Source organism: Cryptotermes secundus, unplaced genomic scaffold (genome assembly GCF_002891405.2).
Source record: "Cryptotermes secundus unplaced genomic scaffold, Csec_1.0 scaffold1385, whole genome shotgun sequence".
In the NCBI taxonomy this organism is placed as follows: domain Eukaryota; kingdom Metazoa; phylum Arthropoda; class Insecta; order Blattodea; family Kalotermitidae; genus Cryptotermes; species Cryptotermes secundus.
Window position 1 is genome coordinate 211,909 of NW_019729915.1, and position 22,896 is coordinate 234,804.

General features: G+C 38.1%; 2 protein-coding genes across 3 annotated transcripts; one reads left to right on the plus strand and one right to left on the minus strand.

Annotated features, from left to right (window-relative positions):
- Positions 1 to 3,288: 3,288 nt before the first annotated feature.
- LOC111865856 lies at positions 3,289 to 14,340 on the plus strand. The gene is made up of 6 exons (XM_023854266.2): positions 3,289 to 3,633; positions 5,396 to 9,067; positions 9,335 to 9,523; positions 10,205 to 10,377; positions 10,856 to 10,953; positions 13,929 to 14,340. The coding sequence occupies exons 1-6, from the start codon at positions 3,550 to 3,552 to the stop codon at positions 14,027 to 14,029; spliced, it is 4,317 nt and encodes a 1,438-aa protein (XP_023710034.1). The 5' UTR covers positions 3,289 to 3,549; the 3' UTR covers positions 14,030 to 14,340.
- Positions 14,341 to 15,743: 1,403 nt separating this feature from the next.
- LOC111865847 lies at positions 15,744 to 21,644 on the minus strand. 2 transcript variants are annotated; one of them, XM_023854204.2, is made up of 5 exons: positions 21,314 to 21,642; positions 20,863 to 21,028; positions 19,990 to 20,216; positions 18,629 to 18,828; positions 15,744 to 16,285 (listed from the first exon to the last, which is right to left on the minus strand). In XM_023854204.2, the coding sequence occupies exons 1-5, from the start codon at positions 21,491 to 21,493 to the stop codon at positions 15,994 to 15,996; spliced, it is 1,065 nt and encodes a 354-aa protein (XP_023709972.1). In that variant the 5' UTR covers positions 21,494 to 21,642; the 3' UTR covers positions 15,744 to 15,993. The 2 variants fall into 2 exon arrangements, with proteins under 2 accessions (XP_023709972.1, XP_033607901.1); XM_033752010.1 differs by lacking the exon at positions 19,990 to 20,216 and having other exon boundaries at positions 20,855 to 21,028; positions 21,314 to 21,644.
- Between the last annotated feature and the right edge of the window lie 1,252 nt (positions 21,645 to 22,896).

Here is a 22,896-nt window from a genome sequence, read left to right on the forward strand (position 1 = left end):
AGTGGAGGAATTGTTTTGGAAGAGACTATGGACCTGTCGTCTTGACAGATTATTGATGATGATGATGATGAAATGTATGTTAAGTATAAGGTATCACAAGAAATATTTTATTGTATGTATCAAAAGTCCAACTTATTTTAATATTTAAAACGTTCTGAAACAGTTTTTTTATGTATAGAGTACACCCTTTATTGTGGATTAACCATAGAACTTACAGAATCCCTTATTTTATAATTATAACCTCCCGTAATGAATGTGTTGTGCATTAGATTTTCACCTTGATGCAACTTTTTGTTCTTTTTCTGTATTGCTTTTCATGGTGACCCACTACCACTGAACAAGGGTTCCTTTCTTCTATTGGAAAGGTATTTGTCCACTGTTTAGTGACCAATAGCACAAGCAGGAAGTAATCAATGATTTTTGGGTTTGAATGAAGCATGAAAATTTTTGGATTGTCCATTGTTTTTAATTATCTGTTCTGCTACTCTACATTATGCTGAACAAGAAGTCCAATGTATTATAAATGGTCATTATTTTTAAAATGCTGTTTGAGAAGATGTATCTTGTGCACTCACAGAAACCATGAAAAGGCTCCCATTTAGTTCAGTCACCCTGGGTATTCCTTCACATATGTGAATTTGTTATCTCTGTTGGGATTATGAAAAAAAAAATGCATATTCAGATTGAGCAGGAAATCCAAGAGGGACCAGTTTTCACCATTTTGTTTTTTATATTTTCTCCCTAATACATTTAGAGTATTTTAGAGCTTATTATGAACACATTTTAAGCATTATGTAACTTACATTAAGAACTTGACCATTTCCATAGTCCATCCGTAAGGGGAAAAAAGTAGGCTTGTGATATTACAGTGTTGTATGTGTGTTCCCATTTCAACTTTGACGCGTTTGATTTTCACAAAACATGATATGAATATCATATTAGAGGTCATCCCAACTTTCTGTGTTTTAATTTCTTACAGTCGCTAATAAGAACATGGTCAGTGCACAAAATTGTGAGATCAGAACAGTGCTATCATGGTCCTGAAATGATGTGTGTGATAATTGATTTTTGAAAGAAAAAAAGAAAGCATTCATTATTAAGGTATGTAGAACATAAAATAAAATCATGTTGGTGAATATTTATGTTGCAATGTTTTGGGTTATGACACCTTGTAATCTGGTAGGTGGTTATGAACATTTTGAATGAACTTACTGCCTCAGGGTGCCCTCAAAATGAATGGTGTATATTCTTCAAAACATATTCACAATTTACTACACTACGTGAAGCTGTAATAATTAAGACGTTTATGTATCCTTATCAGGTGGTCTGCCTGTTCAGGAGGTCATAATCTAAATTGAGGTTTCACTTCTGTTGATTAGCTTTGATAATACAAATAGTTACTCTCATATGTACCAGCTTCTGTTAAAAAATTGGACATGGGTATGTAAATTAGTATTCATAAAGTATTTTAATTTTTGTATTTTATATTTATAGTTTATGACCAGTTGTTACACAAATGAATGACTCAAAATGGCATTTTCACCTTCTTATGTCAAATGATGACAGGATTTTTACATCATTTTCACCTTGACAGTTCTGTTTCCTGTTTTATGACATTCCACATGGCCTTTTTGTGCATAAGAGTTCCTTTATCAAACTGATCAGTTATTTCATGTAATATATATGTCACTAATGCACTTTACTTCCTCATTCACAAAATGTTTCGGCCATACATGCCCATCAGGTGTTTACCTCTATGCTGAAACTGCTGCATTGCATGGTATGTCACAATATCATATAATTGTGATGCAAACTCCTTAATTACAAAATTAAAAATTGGAATAGGTCAACCTTAATTAATTTTAGTTGAAACCAGTTAAATCCCATTCTTCTTGTGGGTATCGTCTACTTGTCCAAACAACTTGTTTGGGCAACCTTTCCTGCAGCATGGGTGCATTCATGTTATCATGTAATTCTTGGATGTAGGTGCGGTGTTTTGTCTGCCATGTGTAAAGGTTATTATATTTTATGTATGGGAGTCGGGGTAGCACAGTCAGTATATCAAGTGGCTACAGGCTGGATGATTGAGGGGTTGGAGTTCAAGTCCTGGTAAAGTCAAAAATTTTCTCTTCTCCACATCGTCCAGGCTATGGAGCCCACCCAGCCCCCTATCCAGTGGGCACCAGGATTAAAGTTGTGGGGGCATGAAGCTGACCACTCGCCTCCAACAAGTGTCGAGGTCAAGAAAATATGGCTCTATACATTCACTCATTGGTCACAGATGGCATCATTAGATTATATTCCCAGCTGGGTTACATTAGAATAACCTACTATTTGCCTAAAATTAATTTCAGTATTATGGTACTCTTTGTGTCTTCCCAGCATCTTAATGTGTGTACTGTTATATATAATATCTACCCAAGTGTTATGGATTACACTGAGAGAAATAAGAATCTGCAAGGAAAGGAGGATTGTAAATAATCTGTACATTTTACTGTACACTGTATAATTAATACCATACTAATTTATTGTTAAAGACCTGTAGTTAATTTTTCCCCTTGAAGTGCTATGTGTCTACGTCTATTATTACATGTGATATTGATACATTTGTATTCTTTCTGTATTTGAAAAAGTAATTTTGAAAAGGATGCTGTGCAATAGGTCATGTGTCTGCAACACTTGCTGCTGAATGCTCAGTGGACACATACTCATTCCATGCAACCCCACACCATTTGGATCCAGTTTTGAGAAGCAGAAAATATACTGTTTGGAAAACCACTAATGTGGAAAATAAGATAATTTTCATTTATTAATGTTTTAAGGAATTAAAAAATCTAAAATTTGAAATCAGCAATCCTAAATTGCTGACATATTCAGTTTTAATCAGTATACGAAAAGCTGTGAAATTCTGAAATGAATGTGACAAAATCAGTCTGAAGTCTGCTGACTGCACACCAGACAAAGAAAACCCATACCGTGTAAATGCAAACGCGCATAAAAAGCCTGAAACTTTCACAAGCGAAGAAAGTCGAAATTTGCAAATTGTCAATTTTCGGAAATTGGAGTAGTTCAGAAAATATGAAAAATTCCATCATTTCGCTAATTTAATTGTTTTAAAAAGTAAGATGTATTTCCAGAATCGATAAAAGCTCGAAACGTTTCAAACATTCCCACGTCAGCATGCGTTCGAAGCAAGCACTGCAATACCCAGAGTACGCAAAGTTTTACCATAGAGTCAGTGGTTCTCTCGTTCTCTGGTCAGGGAATGGACTACAAAATTTATGAAGGCGCCCTCTTTGAAAAGTGTGTTGTTTGCTACAAGCGAGCTAATTATTTTTATAATGGAGTTTTAAGTGTTTAGTTTTCATACTCTGGAAGTCATAATATGTGTTTATTTTTTTTCCATATCGATTCTCTCTAATGTTTTCACGAGTTGCATTGAGATCGTTACTTTCCATAAGAAATTGGAAAAGGTTAAGTGAAAGATTCGCACGCGTTACTCTGTTAACAATAGTATAGAGTTTATTTACCATACTGCAGATAATCGTAATGGATAGAACGTTGTCTAATGGGAGTAAATCATCATATGTGTCCTGTATGAAAATAAATGGGAAACCTATTATTCCTCCATTGGTGAGTTGAGACGTTATCATATCTTACATTTCAGAGGATTACTGTACCGAAAGATATGTCCTCACGAAAATTGACACACTTTTAAAAGCGTGTGATGTAATCTGACAGTTAAGATGTACATGCGTTTGCATTTAACGTAAGGTAGGTTAAGGGACATTTTAAAGTAATACACAACTGAACAAGAAAGGAATGTTTCCTTATGATCTTATTAGTACTGAGATGATGTGATGTACAGAAACCCACCACGTGCCTTCCAACATTTCAGGTCTCTAATTTAAGCACATATAAGAAAAAAGCAAAACATTATATCTTGCATGTGAATCTTGTTATAAGATCTCATGACATCCAACATAACATGTACTTTGAATAATTGAGGTTGGTATTCCACAAAAGAATGCTGTGAAAATTTAACAGGTTTACGCTGGACTAGAAAGGAATTTGATGCAACAATATAATGTGAAATATTATGGGAAGATTTGACTATTATAAGACACAGTGTATGAAATTTTGTAATACTTCATATTCTGAGAGGCATTTCCCAAGTTTTATACGGTATTGCTAATGTTGGCAAGTGTTCATGATCCAGCTGGCTCACCTTCAGGGCTTAAAAAATTGAGTCATTTGTGCATTCAAAGAATAACATTGATAATCTTGGCAGTCAGCTGGAGTCAATTTAGACACCCACTTAAATATTGCATGGCCGTCCAAGGAAAGTACATAGAGCATATCCATTAATGACAATTTGGTAACCTAACTTGTGTCCTTTGTGCAGTCACACTGGATGGAGTTGTTTTATATTTTATAATATTGGAAATAAATTACAGAAATTTAAATTCATTGTCAAATTAGGATATATAGGATATTGGTGGGAAAGCCAGAAGGAAAGAGACCACTGGGAAGACCAAGGCATAGGTGGGTGGACAATATTAAAATGAATCTTAGAGAGATATGATGGGATGGGATGGATTTGTTTGATCTGGCTCAGGTTAGGGGCCAGTGGAAGGCTCTTATGAACACGGCAATGAACTTTCAGGTTCCATAAAATGCTGTGAAATTCTTGAGTAGCTATAGAATTGGTGGCTCCTCAAGAAGGGCTCAGTTCCATGAGTAAGTAAGTAAATAAAATTAGGATGCTTTGCGTTAGGCTTTATGACAACCCAAATGAATTGATGGATTAAGAGGTTTAGAAAGTATTGTGTTAGGTCTGGTGACCAGCCCCATATGCATGCTACTGAATGCCATGGTTGGGCCAGTAACACTACTATGTCATACTTGGGAGGAGGTGGGGGGCTTGCTAAGTTTAAGTCTTTGTCCAGAGACTGGTCTTGTCTTAGTTTCTTGTGGTTTTCCACACATATATGAATTTGTAAAAATTATCATTGTTTCACCTCAGTTCTTAGTACCCAATGTTTTACTTGTATGAACAATACACAGCTTACTAGTGTAATGAAGTGTATTTGGTATGACATATCGTTTACCGAGTTGAATTATAAGAATGTTTCAATATGATTCTTGTCATCTGAAAGCTTGTCTGTGTTACAGTTTCAGTTTAGCATTTTGATCTCTTCTTGACTTACTTCAGTTTGGCAAGATATAAAATCACACAAACAAAATTCTTGATAGTAATCATTTGAAGATTTAAATTTATAAGAAATAGTTGAGACAGGAACACTGTTGGTTGAATAGGCCTGTGAGGTTTGTTGTATGTGAAAAGTATTTGAAATATTCATTGAATTCTGCTGGTTCACTGTGGTTGTTACAGATGACTCCTGAGCGCAGAGCAGAAATGCGGCTCTACAGGGAGCTAGCTATGGCTGTAGATGCTCGACTCCAAGGTTGGATAAAGAAGGACAGTAGCACTAAGAAGAGCAGTGTGGACAGCGGAGTTACTGTACTGTCTGGCACTGAACATGCTTCAAGTGACCATCCTTTGTGTGCCAATAGAAGAGTTGACAGTGGCTCTGTCGGTGAAGCAGAATCTGTAATGATCACATCAGAAGATAGGGCATCATTAAACACTACAAAGATCAATACTCTGGTACCTTGCAGTGAATTAGAACAAAGAAGTCATAAAACTATCACAAATTCTGATTTAGTGTCAGGGTCAAATAGAATGTCAGGAAGTTCCCAACAGGATGGTACCCACAGTAACCCGGCCTTGCTTGTGGGATCTACCCAGCAACATGTAGTACTGCATGATAATGAAGTCAAAAATTGCATGCAGCGTATAACTGTTGATGTAAGAGATACAAGGGGTTTATGTTTAGAAAACAAAGATTCAACAGCCCAGAACAGTAAGAATGGGGGAGAAGACGACATCAGCATTCCTGACAAATGTGGTCCAGAGAACATGGAGCAAAGCTCTGGGTTCATTTTGTCAAACAGTATTTTTGATTCAAATTATGCTGGATACAAGCCATGGGAGAAGGTACAACGTGGTAACATCAGTAATGAAGGTAAGAAGGTATTGGAACTTCAACAGAAAAATGTAAGTGTCATGAATGGTAATCAGCAGGGGTTAGAGCAAGCAGTAAGCAACAGTGATGTGAATGGAAACTTAGTACAAAGTACTCAGCAGAGGCAAATTAACACTGTCATTCATCGCTGCCTCGTTGACAATTTTTTAACTCCAGTTATACAAAATGTTAAACTTAAATCAACATTTCTTGTCAGTGGTAATGATATTCATGGACACAAATATGGCTCAAATAATAGTGCGTCGGAGGCAAGAGGTGAATCCTTAAATTATAAAACATTTACTTCTCAAAACCAAATTAATTCTAAAAACCCACTTGAACATGTTCAGGTTCAAACAGGAATAAATGGAACATTCCTTTTGTGTGGTCAGAAGACAGATAAAACTCATACACCCACACAGACTGTTCCTTGCATCAGTAAGGATACATACTCGAGTAAACCTGTGACAATCTGTGAAGGGATTGTGGACATCTCTGACAGCTTACGGTCAGAATCGTGTGGCAATGAAGAGTCTGTAAGGTTTAGTACTTTGGAATCAGACAGGAGTGCTGTAATGAATATGTGCACTTTCTCAAGGAACAGTTCTGCAGAAACTACTGGGTTCACGTATATTAGCAGTAGCACACCTCATCTCTTAGTACCTGATAATCTGGAAGACAGTGTGAGTTCTGTGGTCATGACTTCCAGCACAGACCTCAATCATTATATGAACACTTCAGGGAGCAGCGGGAGTGTATCCTCAGACCGAGATGTTGCAGCATTCCATAATTCCAAGTGGACGGGGCAGGATGAACTTCATTGTACGTCTAACATAGTGGCACTGCAAAGATCTTTACTCTCCAAAAATACTTCCGGTGGGCAGCATTTACAATTGACAAGCGTCTGTGAACCAAATTTGATTTTACATCATAGTTCTGTAAGTGATCAGATTGGAGAACAAAACTGCATACAGAACTTTGATAATGACAAGCTGGGAACTAGTTCAATCAAAGAGAATGTCTGTGTGACAGAGAAAGTAGTTGTGTGGCATGACCAGCCAGATAGCCTGAATATGACATATCCTGTGGGTAGAGACTGTGCAACATGTGATGTCAGTAATTTTAGTGAAAGTTGCAAAAGTGTTAATTGTCACGTAGGAAACCAAGTCAAGTGCCTTACTGTACCTAAAGTGAAGCTTCAGCACAAGACTGTAGATAAACATGATGACTTGGAAGCTTCTTTGAGCCCAGTAAATACATTTCCATGTGATTCTGATAGTACTGAAGTGAACAACATTAGTGAATGGAACGTTCTGAAACCAGAGACAACACCACCAAGACTTGTGCGTCAGAACTCGTACACATTGATTGCTCCAAGCCCCCTGCTTGTGGCTCACATGAAGATGCAGAATGGAAAGAATTCTGTTCATGATATGACTGAGAGTTCAAACATTTCAACAGAACCATGTAGGAAAGCCTGCGATCTCAGTAAGGTCAGAATGAAATGGGAATCAAACAGAAAGAAAGGTAATTCATTATTGGCATCACCCAACAGGAACACAAACTCTGGCAAGAAAATAAATTCTTCTGCTGTCAGTTCTGCCATAAGTGCCTCCTTGACTCATCATCAACCACACCAAAATTCCTCTCTCCCCACTAGTAACACATCAAGCCCCATCAAGCTTCTGACACCATTTGCATCACTGGATTGTCTGCCATCAGCTGTGTCCACAGAATCAGTGAAAACATTTCCACAGCCTTCACCGCGAAAGAAAAATAAACACATTTGCAAAAATATCATTTTATCAGCAGCTTCCAAGGAAACTAAAACATCAGAGATATCTCAGAAAAAGTCCCCAACAAAAAATCTGAAGGATATACCAATGGAAAACCCATCTATAGCATCTCAGGGAAGCCCAAAGAAAATAAACGAAACTACGGCTGTGCCTTTATCCACTCGGCAGGATGTACAAGGATTGATCCTGCACTTGCAATCTGAGCATAGCCAACAAATGGCTGCTCTGTTGGCAAAACAGCAAATGGAACAAGAGGAATTGCATAAGGCCTTTCTTCAGCAGCAGAATGAACTTATGCTTGAAGTCTGTAAAGTTTATTCTGCACCATTTTATCCACCAGGGTCTCAGAATCAACTATCACAACAGACTTCAGCATGTGACCATTTGACAAGACATGAAAATGAAAGTTTTAGTTCTTCCGCTAATCAAGCTGCTTCTGATTTATCAAGTAAAAGCTTGTCATTGGGGAGTGTGGACGCTTTAGAGACATCAGCACATGACATGCATGGTAAATGTGTTCTGTTAGATGAAAATTTCAAAAGATTAGAAAGTATTTCACCTTCAACAGACGTGGGACAGAATGTGATTGACAGTAGATTATATGAAGACCCATTACAAGACAGAACACAAGGGTCAAATGAAATGACACCACATTTACACGAATCAAGTCACAAGGGTGAGCCAGTGAAAGAAGTCCCCCAGAATGCTTTACAAGATGGAAGTTATTGTAGGTTATCAGAATCAGAGAGCACAGAAAAGTATCTACCAGAACATTCATTTCATCCTTGTATAACTGAAAGCACAAGTCCTGAAATTTTAGTTCCACCAGACCTGAATATACTACAGAAACATAACAGTGATAGTGGTGAAGAAAATACTAAAAACAAAGTGGACATTCATAATGTTAATTGTGCAGGTCTTCCTCTTTCATGTACCTCTGCAGTAGTGCCAAATTTACCAACTTCAGAAAGTGCATCAACACCCAGGACAGAAGCAGAATTTCCTCCTGGTTCTGTTCCTAGTAGCCTATTTGTGAATGGGTATAATGGTGTTGACACCAAGGACAGACAAAACAACAGCATTCAGGGTCGTAGTCCTTGCATCAGACAATTGTTTCCAGCTGTTCAGGAAGCAGCTGCTTTACATGGAACACCTCGATTGAATCACTGTGATCTTGAAAAGGTGAGATGTCTGTATGTTTCAGTCATTCTTAGCCGATTGCCTGTAAATGAATAGACTGTGATCTTTGCTAATGCACCATCCACCCACCCACCTATCCCTCTTTCAGTTTGTTCCTGCTCTCATAGTGCTGCTGGTTGTCTAGAACCATAGGAGACAAACTAGTAAATTGGGCAGTAATGTGCTGAGTCCTGTTTCTCTTGAAAACTTTACATGTTTGTGTTATAGCCATATTGATATTTTTCACTTATAATAACATTATGCTATCAGGTTGCAGCCACTCGAATAACAGCTGCGGCTCGCGGATTCCTGACTCGTAGACTGTTCCGGACAGCTCATGTTCAAAACATTATCTTGACTATTCGGGATACATTGTTGTGTGCACTGCAGATGCATCATGATTGTGGGTCTGATGTCACACCTGAAGATGTTGCTTTGCATCGCCGCCTCATACAGCAGGTAAGGTTTTCCACACTGTTCTGTGCCCCATATTCTGTATAGTTGTCTGTAGTTTTCTTGCTTTACAATTAAAGGAAGACAAGGTTGTCAGTCTGTGTTCTGGTTTTTAGATGCTTATTTTAGATATACACAATTTTTATATTACTGTATACTAGTCTTTGTTTCAATTTATTATATAATTGATGTATGTTACACAAGATTCATTAATGACATTGTTTTAACTATTGAATTTTTAATTAATAGACTTGCATAAAACTGTACGAATTATATAAAGTTTGCCATTAGTTTTACTACTAAAATTAACTTATTTATTATATTGTACATGCTTATCAGTATTTTATACAAATGCGCATGCTGTTGGATGAAAACTGTAATCTTTAGTTGTGACTGTGACAAGGATGATCTCCACATCCGCATGAGAATGTACTCTTGACAGGATTTATGGAAGGTGAATAAATGAAATGAAATATAAGAGTAATTTTGTAACTACAAGCTTTAATGTATTCATTGTTATAGACAACAGTTTTTAAATTCCTCTCAACACATTTCCAGCAGGTAGAGTTTGCTGTCTAGGACCTGGTGGTGGCGGTGGCAGTGGTGGTGGTACAACAGACAGCCATGTTTGGGGTTGTTTGCTGTTTTTATGACACTTCTGAGCTATATTTTTCTGTCTTCTTTTAGGTGACAGCAGCATGTTATGCTCTGCATGGAGTATTCTTCAACCTACCTATTTCAGAACAAATGGCAATCATTGCTGCTGACCGGGATAGAATACGCAAACAAACTGCACGACAGCCTGTCCCGAAACCACTCTCTGCTGCTACGAGGAGAACAATTGAACGTAAAATGTTACAGTAAGTGTAAGAATGTATTGTTACAAACGTGATTAATGGAATATAAAGGAATTTAAATTATTGTGTTTTTAGAAAACTTATTTTATTTATGTATCATACACAGTTTATTGCACCAAACAATTTATGTGGTATTGGCAGGCCTTCTCACTGTGCCCCTGGCATTAAGTAGTAGCAAGCATATGTGTTGTCACAAACTTGTTTTTAGAGGGGCCAGGCATCTGCCCCCTTCATTGGATTTTTGGGAGAAATCTAAATCGAAGAAGGGAAGGAAATACATAAAATATTGATAAAACAAAGTATTTAAAAAGTGTACTCTTCTTTCCTGAACATTTTGGTTCACCCACTAAAAATAATCTTAGAGATTTAAATTGGTAACTAAATTTCCTGGCTGACCCCCCCTGAAAGAAGAATCCATGATCATACGGATGGATTTATCCACCTTGCACACTCTTTAATTACATTTCATACCTGATTCCAGGAGCCGCAGTAGCTGCTTCCCCACAAACCGTCCAGTGAGAGCTGCCTGCCCCCTTCACAGAATCAGGTCATCACAAATCGATAAAAGTGCTCATTCTAGTAAGTGAAAATTGTGTATTGGGGTTCATCCAGTAACAGTTACGCTTCACACACCACACACCATGTTTCTTGACTGGTGTGTCATGACAGCAGTTTTCAGTTTGTCTTGATTAACAAAGTAAAAGTAAAAAGTAAAGTAAAGGTATCCCTGTAACAGGCCGTGGAGGCCCATAGGGTTGTGAGATGTTGAGGTTCCCACATTTTCTAGACAGTCGGCTCATAGATGGCAGTAAGGTTGTCAGCCTTATGGGCCAGCTGCCCTTTACCCCCAAGAATATTCCTGGTACTCATTTCTATTAGAGGCTGCATCGACCACAGGGCCATAGTGCAGCTGGAAGGATTAGGTAAATTGAAAAAATCCACCTCATTGGGATTCGATCCCGCGATCTTTCAGCTTGTAGCATAGTGCCTCAACCAACTACCCTACCACATGCCCCCTCTTGATTAACCTTTAAACGACTAAAGACAACGTATGTCGTCGCAAAAATAAAGGCAGCGGTACGAATGACGCCATATGTGGTCGCACAGTCCGCGCGTGCGGACGTTATATAAAATTAAATTTTAACGTAGAAAATGATGTTCTACTTTCGTAATTTTTGGCCACCATCTGCATGGAGGGTCTGTCTTCCCACCTGCGTCATCTGCCGGAATGTTGCCTTCGTGTGGAATTCTCAAAAAAATCCGGAAATGCAGAGTCCGATTTCGCACTTCACGCACTTTGGTCGGACGGTCTTTCGTTTCCCACGCGAAAAGCACACACGACACCTCAATTGCGAAGTAGAGGAAGTCGGCCAGTGATGTGGTTTGGCCTTCTATAATCGAGATATCTCCCATAAAACGGCAGGGGTTCGACCCCTGGCCGTTGATGGCGAGGTGGACCCCTTCCAGCATTTTCCGCACAAGAGCGAGACGAAATTCTCTGTGTGACAACAGGATGTAACTGTTCAGCTCAAGGAGATGGAAAAATAGCTTATTTGTCCATTTCCAGGTTCGACAACAGATGCTATAACTGTTTGCCACAGTTTGCCCACAGCTCCACCTGAATAATTATTCACACTCCTCGTGCCACGCTGGTGTGGTGGTCCCCAGGTTGCCGACGAATAGCTAGACAGAACACTTCCAGTTACGAACCAAGCACTCAGTGTAATGAAACTGTATAAGGAAAGTAATCGTAGTGTGCAGCCCAGCTCGATAAACACTGAGATTATTTCATTCGCCCACTCCTTATTCTAATAGAATTACGTCATGTTGCGATCAAACTTTCAAAGTACTTCGAATGAACCATTACAGCCACGGACCTATTCCGCTGTGTCTTGAAACTATTACGCATGCATAAAGAATGCTAGAGTTGACCGTATAACAGTAAACACTTTGTGTAGCTGAGAGCGAAGTAAGACACTGAGATTATTTCACTGTCCGCTATCCACATTCCGAAAGCGGTACGTCAGTTATACTCAGATAACCTTGATAGACACAACAACAACTGCAATGTTGCCAAGTGTCGTCATCCACCAGATGCATTCAGGGGTGTCCAGAACGTATGAATTCTCGCAGAGAAGGAAAAAAATTGGGAAATTTCTTTTTGGAGTCAATGCAAAAATTTTAACATGTTTTATACAATCTGTAAATTACAATATCTGATTCTATATTCTTTCGAGAAAAAAACAGTGTTTATTTCGTTCGTTTATCACAGAAATTGCAGAAATAGGAGCAAATTTAGTAAGTGACTTCAATTTTTACGGATTTCTAATCGCGGGTATTTAAATATATTCCGTACGGCTGCCTATACCGGAATTTAAATGCCCGTAGGATAAAGGTTTCAAAGGTGGGGGAAAACAATATGATACTAGGAACGAAATTAAGGGTCTTGGCAAACAAACATTTTACATTATTACATTTGTTACTAACAGGTTTAATAAGTTTATATGACGCACATATATTATATAGTATATCACAGGATGGGGCAATCACTTCTGCCAGGTGAAATATCTCCCTTATACATGTGAGCCTTTCATTGAATGTTTACAACACTGTATTGCTGTCCAGGGTTATCACTTTAAGCATTTATTGTAAAATTCTGTAAGTCGGGCCTAATAATAAATAGGAATATGAGAAGAAAAAACAACAGAAGCCCAGATTTTGCTGTTTCTCTTTTGTGATCTTGAACAACCTTATGGAATACAGTATGTCAATGAATTTGTTGCTGTCTTCTGGACAGCACTAAAAGGAAAAGCTATCCCTGTAACACGCTGTGGAGGTCCATAAGGTTGTGAGATGTCAAGGCTTCCACATTTTCTAGACAATCAGCTCACAGATGGTGGTGAGGTTGTCAGCCTTACGCGCTGGCCAGTCTTTATCCCCAGTAAAATTCCTGGTCCTCATTACTGTTCGAGGCTCAGTTGACCCCAGAGCCATAGTGTGGCTGTAAGGATTAGGTTAATTTAAAAAAAAACAGTGACCTCATCAGGAATCGAACCTGAAACCTTCCAGCTTTTTTTGAAAAAATATGTCATTTACAAAATTCAAAGTGACCTTGATATCTCCATGAACACCTCAGAATACTAAAAACTTGTCTTATCATATATGCTCTTTGATACAATGCAAAGTTTTGTCAGAAACGTTTTTCAGTAACATGAAAAATAAGGTAGATATTTCAGGTGGCAAAAGTCATTACCCCACTAACTAGTTCTGTGTGAATACATAATTTTTTGCCCATGAAATCAAATTCTGTTAGACAAATGTGGTCTCAATAACATGAAAAGTTGTGGAAAGACAATTACATTTATAAGATGGCAATATGCAGTAAGTGTTACGAACTCCTTTGCAAATGTGGACATAGAAATACAGATGCAAGTACTGCCATTTACTGCTGCCATCTTATGCTCCTATTCATAACTGCTACCAACTCTGTCTGCCTACATACTCATATATAATAACAGCATAGCAAGCATTAGCCTTTTATATGATGTTGGCAGGGAGCTATGAGGTGCGTCAGCATCAGCAGACACAACTTCGGGGCATGGCAAAGAATCGTCACTATCTCGACATGAATAGCAGAAGAAAACCCTGGCGCTAACTTGTTTCACTGATCATGGTAAGTGTCCTATAGTTGTTGCTGGAGATGAAGTAGAAGACTGATTAAAGCAAATATAAATGTCATGAAACTAAGCAAAACTTATGAAGTCACCAGTGGTAACAGAATGTGAATATTAAGTGCAACTAAAACATAGTGATCTTTTTACCTCTTAAATTACTGTCAGAAAAGCTGCCTGCATGTATATGTAATATGGACAAAAAAAAATGATTGGTGCTTCTTATGCCTTATAAATGTAGAACAAACAAGATTAAAAATTTTAGTTTTGTATTAGCATGTGGTAGGGTCAAGAATTTTCTCTTCTCCATGTGGTCCAGACCGGCTCTGAGGCCAACCCAGCTTCCTGTACAATGAGTACAGGGGGGGGGGGGGGTTATCAAGCCAAGAAGAAAGCAGAGTTGAGCACAGAAACTATGGTACAGATATAGGTTGAGTAGGAGCCTTAAGAGAACCAGTAAGAGTTCCCTTCAGCCCCGAAGATGGAGGAGTATGTTCCTCAGAAACATCATTAAACATTTACCAGACCACATAATGTCACAGCGAGATATTCTAAGACAGTCACCATCATGAGATCCTCAAACTTCAAACAAACCTGTATGGCTGTCCATAGATGTCCATGTTTACTTCAAAACTTGTTGCCATGTATTTACAGTATAACCCCACCAATTCACATCCTCTGTAACTTACTGTTCTAGTATTGGCTATCCAGCTAGACTGTTAAGTACATGAGACACTCCCCACCAAATCACAGAATATACTGGAATGATCTTCACAGCTGGGCTTTCAGGACAGACTCGCTATCACATTGTGACTGAATATTACTTTTCATTGGTTGTTTGATGAGGAGAGTCAACCAGTTAAGTTGGCTCAAGCTATGATACTTCTGACTTGCATTTGGAGGGTGTGCAGTTCGAATCTTGACTGGGACTCAACTATTCATCCTGACTGATGTAGGATTTAAGGTTCTTTTGGTTGTAATTACAGAGAATTCTGTCTTCTTGGATATAATGCCCTGAATAAACTCAACCAATGTTTCCAAAGGACATCAATGACTACATGACTACATGACACTGTATCCCAGGAGATAGAACTCTTCATATAATGACTGATGGTGTTCCAAGTCCCTCTAGATGAATGCCAGAACCTTGAAATAGGTCACAGTTGCTTCCTTCTATATAATTTTCAATTCACTGCTCCTTAATCATCATACAGTTTTATGCTAACAAGCTTTTGATAGCGCTGTTAAATAAGCAATAAGGAAATAAGTAACATAGCCATGCAAAACCTGCATTTAGCTTCCTGTTTGATGACAATAATAAATGAAGCACTGGAGTTACCTATATGAAATTTTATACAGAGATATCACAATATATACAAATTTTGCATGAAACATTTCTGATTCAATAACAGCAGTTATAAACATTGTGACAGTGTAAAGCTTTGAGGTTATGTCAAGTAAATACAATGAAGTACAAATCTGTGCATGTGGAAATGTTACAAATACATAAAAAAAAACAAAGAAACTCCATGGCCTGTAGTCCACAAGTGAACTATACTGACTGAGCGACCGCCACTTGTCAGCAAAGTTAGTGTCAACTTTAGCAGATAGAGGGTGTCGTGTGGTCAGTGCAATGAATCTCCACAGCTGTTAATCTCAGTTTTCTAGACCGGAGCTGCCATTTCCTTGAAATAGCCCCTCAGTTATCCTCACAAATCCATGAATAACTAAATTATACATTTAAATTATATTAAATTATAAATTTAAAATACCTGCCAGCCTCATAATATAGAATAAAGCATTTGAAGGAAGGAAAACAAGTTCTTCTCCGAATGTCCTGTTTGATGCTCAGTACTCACTCGGAATGACGACAAACTCTTAGACACAGCAGCTAACCTGATCTTTGACTGAAGTTCACCAAGGCAAAGTAGATGAGCTCCTACAAAAACTACAAGGCATGAAGGGCTTTTTTGGCAGCTTTCTTCAAGACAGATTTATTATTGCTAACCACCTCTGCCAACTTTTGTTGGACATCAGGAGGAGCTCCAGGCCCTAGCTGCTGTATAACACTAATTAGGAGTTTGGTAAAGCGAGTGTTGTGTGCTAAGTCATTGGCTGAAGTTACTAACAGCTGGACTAGCTGCTGTCTTGCTGTATCGCCACATGTCGGGGATATCAGTTCTTGCAGGAGACGTATCTGCCATTCATCAAGTTTCTCTGGTTCACATTGTAGAAAACTCCTGTAACAGCATATATTTTCACTTAAGGTGTTAACCCTTTCACTGCTAACCTAAAGACTACATTGCATAAGCCTGTGTGCTGATAAGTTACTAAGTAATGCATATAGAAAGTAGAAAGACTAAATTTATTTTTTTTAGGTTATTTAACAATGCTGCCAATAACTCAGACTGTTTAGTACCAAATGATTGAATGACACTGAATAGTGAATTGGAAAAGATGTAAAGAAGTGTTTGTGGTCTAACTAAAGGTATCATCCAGGCATTTGCCTGGAGTAACTGAAGAAAACTATGAAGACCTCAGAATAGTTGGTTTCCCAGGTCAAGATTCAAAACAGGTACCTCCTGAACAGAAGCCTGAAGCATTACCACTTCAGCCAATTTCATTGCTAAAAAGGCAGAAACAGAATGTTTGCATAAATATTACTTAATCTCTTCAAGCTTCTGTTGGCTTTATAATAAAACTAATAACTTCATGGAGCTGAGCACTTCTTAAGAAGCTGCTAGTTGTGCAGCTACTCAAGAACTTCCCAGGATTTTGTGGAACTGGAAGGTTCATTATAGTGTTCACAAGAGCCCTCCACTGATCCTTATGCTGAACCAGATCGATCCAATCCATACCATCCCATCCTATCTGAGATCCATTTTAATAATGTTTACCCACCTATGCCTTGGTCTTTCCAGTGGTCTCTTTCCTTATGGCTTTCCCACCAATATCCTATATGCCCTTCTCTTCTCCCACATTCATGCTACATGCCCTGACCATCAAATCCTCCTTGACTTGATCATTCTAATTATACTTGGAGAAGAGTACATGTTATGAAGCTCCTCATTATGCAGTCTTCTCCAACCTCCTGTCACTTCATCTCTCTTTGTTCGAATATTATCCTCAGAGCCTTGTTCTCGTCAGACCCATACAGAACCACAAGCAAATTTATAGTTCTGCATATTCTAATTTTTATGTTTTTAGACATCAGAAGAGAAGACAAAAGGTTCTAGAATGGTTGGTAGCAAACATTACCCAAATTCAATCTCCTCTTAATTTCCTTCTGAATCAGGTTTGTATTTGTTACTGAAATATTAGTTTTTCAACAATGAATATAACCTTGAAAATAATTAGCAACTGGTAAATCAAGAACACAGGCGGATTGTATTTTCTTTGCTTATTTTATGACACTGATTTACTATAATAGTTGTGGCTAGTTGGTAAGTAGGTTATTTAAACATGATACGAGTATATATATACACTGCAGTGAATGTTTGCAAGTTGAAAGAATGAAGATTACCGTCTTCTGGTATGTGATTTTGTGTGGGCTGGTAGAAAGGTACCAACATTTCAGAGGAACTTTCTGCCTCCATATTAACCCTTTATGGCCCAGTGGCTACTATATGTACCACAAGCTTTAACATATTAAAACTATGCACTCTGCTCATAGAGCAAGTGTTTCATGTGACTGTCACAATAGACACCAATTCTTTAACTAAACTGGCTGATCTTTGTAGTGGAGATGTAATGTTTTTCCTCTGAGGTATGAACTGAATTTTTATATGATATTCAGAGGAAATTCAGTCTTTAAATGGTTAAAGGTAGAAACCTTGAAGATTGAGGCAGCAAGTTTCTCCAGAACGCTGATAAAAATCTACCAGACTACACAGTGTCACATCCCAGAATGTATCTAGACTAGTGCATTTTATTAGCATGCAGTGCAATGCTGTTCTCTTAAAAACAATGGGTTTGTCATATATCATATTTATGTTATCAGATGAACACTAGAAATTTGAAGAAAATGAACCTCATAAATTTCATGTTTTATTTAAAGAACATATTGGCATGTGTTAGTGAGGAGACATGGGGTCTGGATTGATAATCTAATTTATTGAACACTTATAACTTGTAATTAATGGTAACTATGAAAATTTCATTGATCTACACACACTACAAATCACTGTACTGCATCACACATGAAGTCTTCTGTGTCTTCACCAGTAATAGCTCCCAACAATGGGTATTCCTCTGCTTCTGGTCTCAGATCTTTGCTGGATGGCGACTGTCTCACAACTAACTCATGACAGCAACTGACTGGTCTGTCCTGTTGGTCCTCAATATACAGCTCCTCTGTTGTTGCATGATATGCAAGAAGGCTGTTGCCTAGTGATGGCCTGCGTGTTTGTTGGTGTGGGCATGTGGTTACCAGCCATTGCCTAGCAACAGCTGTCTCTTCTGGCTTTCATGTCACAATATATTACATTATACACTGCCACATAACAGCCAACTTATGTAGGTAGGCAGATACTAAGATATTTTGGTGGGAATTTGTCGTCATAAACAGAAAACTGTTATGTTACCTCAATAAGTTTTCCTTATGTTGAGAGCTAAGAGCTTCTGTGATAATTTGCAGTACAGTATCCTTTTCATTAATGGTTTGTGGTGTGAGCATTACAGGGAGCAAAACTTCAGTACAGCTGAGATGCGGTAAGCACTTGGTGAACTTCACTAATGCGTTTATAACAGTACGACTGCAAGATTCACGACCATTTTCTTGAAGCTGTACAACAAATATAATGCAGACAGTACATTAAAAGAAATCTCTGTAACAATAAATGAAACATTATATAGTAGCCTTACCGAACTCAGCTCAGGTGATAAACAAGAAGTTCTGGGGTTAGAAATCTCAATAATGTTTGATAATTTTTTTATTTCACAATACATTGAATAGCAGATTATATGGTGTTAATTATAGGATTGGAGTGAGTAACGAAATGGAAAGGCCTTAGAAGGAAGTTGTTGTTACCTAAACTGAGCTATTTTAATGGCATTTACCTGCAAGGATTGAAGAAAACCAACAGCACCTTCAGCAAGAATAACTGGTCTCAAGGTTAAAATTTGAACACCTGCATATAAAGCAGGGATGCAATCCAGTGGAGTGTTGCATCCAGTAATAAACCATTTAGAAATACACAGTTCTTTAAAGGTTTAAAAAAAAAAAAGGAATGCACTCTTAATTCCAACAAATGGCCTGCTTAGTTTAATTAACAGTGCTAGTCAGTACAGTGACTGGCTATGGGCTGGACGACCAAGGGGTTAGAGTTTGGGTCTCCATGGGGCCAATAATTTTCTCTTCTCCACATCGTCCAGACAGGCTCTGGGGTCCGCCCAGCCTCCTATCCAATGGGTACCAGGGGCTCTTTCTCGGGGGGGGGGGGGNGGGGGGGTAAAAGCAGCTGGGGTGTGAAGCTGACCACTCACCTCCAACTAGTGCTGAAGTCAAGAAAATATGGAGATATTAATATCCAGTTCCTCATACGTGTTCATGGTGTAGTACTTAATTAGTTATGCACAGGGTCAACTTAACCTTTTGACCTCAACAGTGTAAGTTATTAGCATCAAATGGAATGGGTAAGATCTGAGAATTTCACAGCAGTGACATTTTGACTGTGGTCTTCTGTGTAGTCTCATAGGTGGTTACCAACATTTTCGAGGAACTAGCAGCTTCCCTCTTCAAGGCAGACATCCCTGAAGATTGTGACAGCCAATTTCCTCTCAAATGTTGTCACCACCTATCATGCTTCTTGGTGTCATAGTCTGGAGGGTCACTATATGAATATTTACCACTATGAAAGTCTCAAATCTCATACAAGAAGCAGTCATTTATCTATTAGGAGCACAAAAGTTTATTGTATATTTTGAGATCAGTGGCATTACCCACCCTGGGCACAAGAAGAAGTCGACATACAAGTGACCCAAGTTTGCTCTGCTCACTTGCCGACATTGAGCACAAAAGTGTGCACACGTGACACAGGCCTGCATCTGACAAATTTGACAAAACGTACGCCACCTGCTGCTCTGAGGCATTGCTCAACTGCTCAACTGTGGCCATCTGCTCATCCAAATGGCATATCAGGTTTAGTGACTCATTTCGTAAACCATCTCCACCTCAAAAATATTTAAAAAAAACGAGTATCAAACTTAAGTTACAATAAAATAAACTGATTTTACAAAGATGTAACATTGTTAGCTTGTTTGCATTGAAATGACAGAATTAAAATAAAATATTGAAGCAGATTATGATCAGCTGAAGACACAAAAGCTTTTATGAAAATTTAAAATGATGTAAGGACTGAAGTAAAAGTACAATCACATGATATTCTGAAGATCACAGTCTTCTAGGATTGGATGCTATGTACTTTGACAGGTAGGTTCCATTGTACTACTGTATTATCCCAGCCTGATGCTATGTATCATCTGTACTTAACAAGAGATCTAAAAATAGGTGAAGAAACAAGTAACCTCAATAAACCCAAGATATCTGTAGGAGTAACATAAATTGTACAAGATATCTTTCATCTCTTTTGGTATGCAAAGACTTTGTGATCTCAACAGAAGTGTTCGTGCATGCATTCATACATATATACAAAATCTTTTGCATTACCATTAATTAATTTAATGAGGGTAAGTCATCTCATAGCAAATATGCAACAGTTACTAATGACATTCAGCATCAGATTATCTTCTTCGTGTCTAAGCACTACAACACCCTCGATTATAAAACTACAGACTTCTAGTTCACTCACATCTTTACCTGGGTTTCCAACAAACATGCCTACACTTCCTTCTATATTTCTCTTTTCATCTCCATCACCAGTAACTGCTTCTGTTTCCATCACAGTAGAAGGTATACTGTCATCATTATCTTTGTTTTTCACTTTAGACACAATGAAACTTGCATCCCAAAGAGATGACTGAGCCTAAAAAAAGAAAACAAATGAAACATTCAGAGAGTATATTCAGAATTATGAATTAATAGTGTATTACTGAATCCATTCACTTTCCTTAAATAAAAGTTTTGCAGAGGCTTTGGAGTTACAGAGGAAGGGGCTGTCACTCACGGTCCCATGCTCCCACTACCTACTGTAAATACAATGTTGCACTCTATATACCACTTCCTTCCTAAAATTTTGTACATCTTCAAAGCGTCTACTTTATATTGCCACACCTAAACCAAACCTTCCATTGGAACACTGGCTCCTTACCTCAGTTTCACTGACTTGTGGTTGCTCGAAAAAATGGCTTAGAGGAACTAAATGGTTCATATGTTTATTACAATTTAGTTCCGATAGTTCTTCAAGTATGTTATCAGAAATCGTAAGCATTCCCCAATCATGTTCACCTACTTCGTACAATTTATATTGATCTTCCAAAATCTTAAACATTAAGCGTGCTAATTGCTTTTCGGAATTGGAATATCACAGTTCGCGCTTTAATCGTGAATCGTATTTAAAATACTGTAACGTGAATGGCCAAAGCGTTTCTAAGCAACCGTTCAGTATTTAGACCGATTTAGACTTCCATGTTAAATTCTTTGGAAACAATGGAAGTGCCTCGGTTTAAATTGTCATAGAATAACGGATGCACCCAATGTTTTCTTTTCCTAATATTCTATTTAAGCATCCTGTTGCATTAATATATCATTTACTGCACATATGTTACCGATTGTATTTAATACAATCAGTTGCTTGCTTGAAATCTGAAGCTAGTTTCCGGTTGTTGTGTTGTCTAAGGGAGGTCACTACCGGAATTAATTTTGATTTGTAAGTGAGCATGGCGTGGGAAAGCTAAGTAGGTGGTATTTTTGTTAGTTAATTTCAGTGGAGATTACAGTTTTTTTTAATCAGTTAGTAATATTCGGTAATATTTACGTACGTTGAAATAGTGTGACATGGTTGTAATGTATAAATATTGAAGTATTTCTGAAAGCGTTTAACCAGAGGCCTACATTGAGGTCTTATTACTCAAAGAACCGCCTGCTGTTCACTCCGTTTTTTGCAGAGACCTTACCTCTGGAAAGACTTGAGGCCATAATGAGGTTTCTGCATTTTTCGGACAACAGCAAGCAAAATGAGTACCAAGGCCCTTCCAGACTTTTCAAAATTTATCCCGTCATTGAGCACCAGAATAGAAAATTTCAAATTCTCTATCTTCCAGGTCACAAGATTGCCATAGATGAATCTTTGACCCTATGGAAAGGTCGTTTGTCTTTCAAGCAGTACTTGTCACTCAAGGCTGCGAAATTTGGTATCAAAACGTTTGAACTCTGCGAGTCTAGTTGTGGTTATGTTTGGTCCTTTCTTGTCTATACTGGACAAGAAATGTAACTAACAAATCAGTATGTGACTGCAGAGACAAACAAAACTACAGCAATTGTAGTAACACTCTTAGAAAATCTTCTGGGTCGCAGACACACAGTGTGGATGGATAATTTTTATAACTCCTCTGATTTGGCTCGTTTCTTGAAGTCTAAAAATACAGACTGTGTTGGAACCTTATGTCCCAACAGGAAAAACGTCCCTCCCTTAGAGAAAAATATTGAAAAAAAGGTGAACACTGTGCTCAGCACTCAGGAGACATGGCAAGACAAAAAAAGGGTGACCATGATATCCAAATACCATAAAAACGATATGCGTGTGGTTGTTAATCGTGCAAACAAGCCAGAAATAAAGCCTGTGGTTGTTTGCGATTACAACAAAAACATGCTGTGGGTGGATCTCAAAGACCAGAAGCTTCAACCTTACCTGCTTGAACTAAAGAAGGGTACCAAGTGGTACCTAAAATTGTT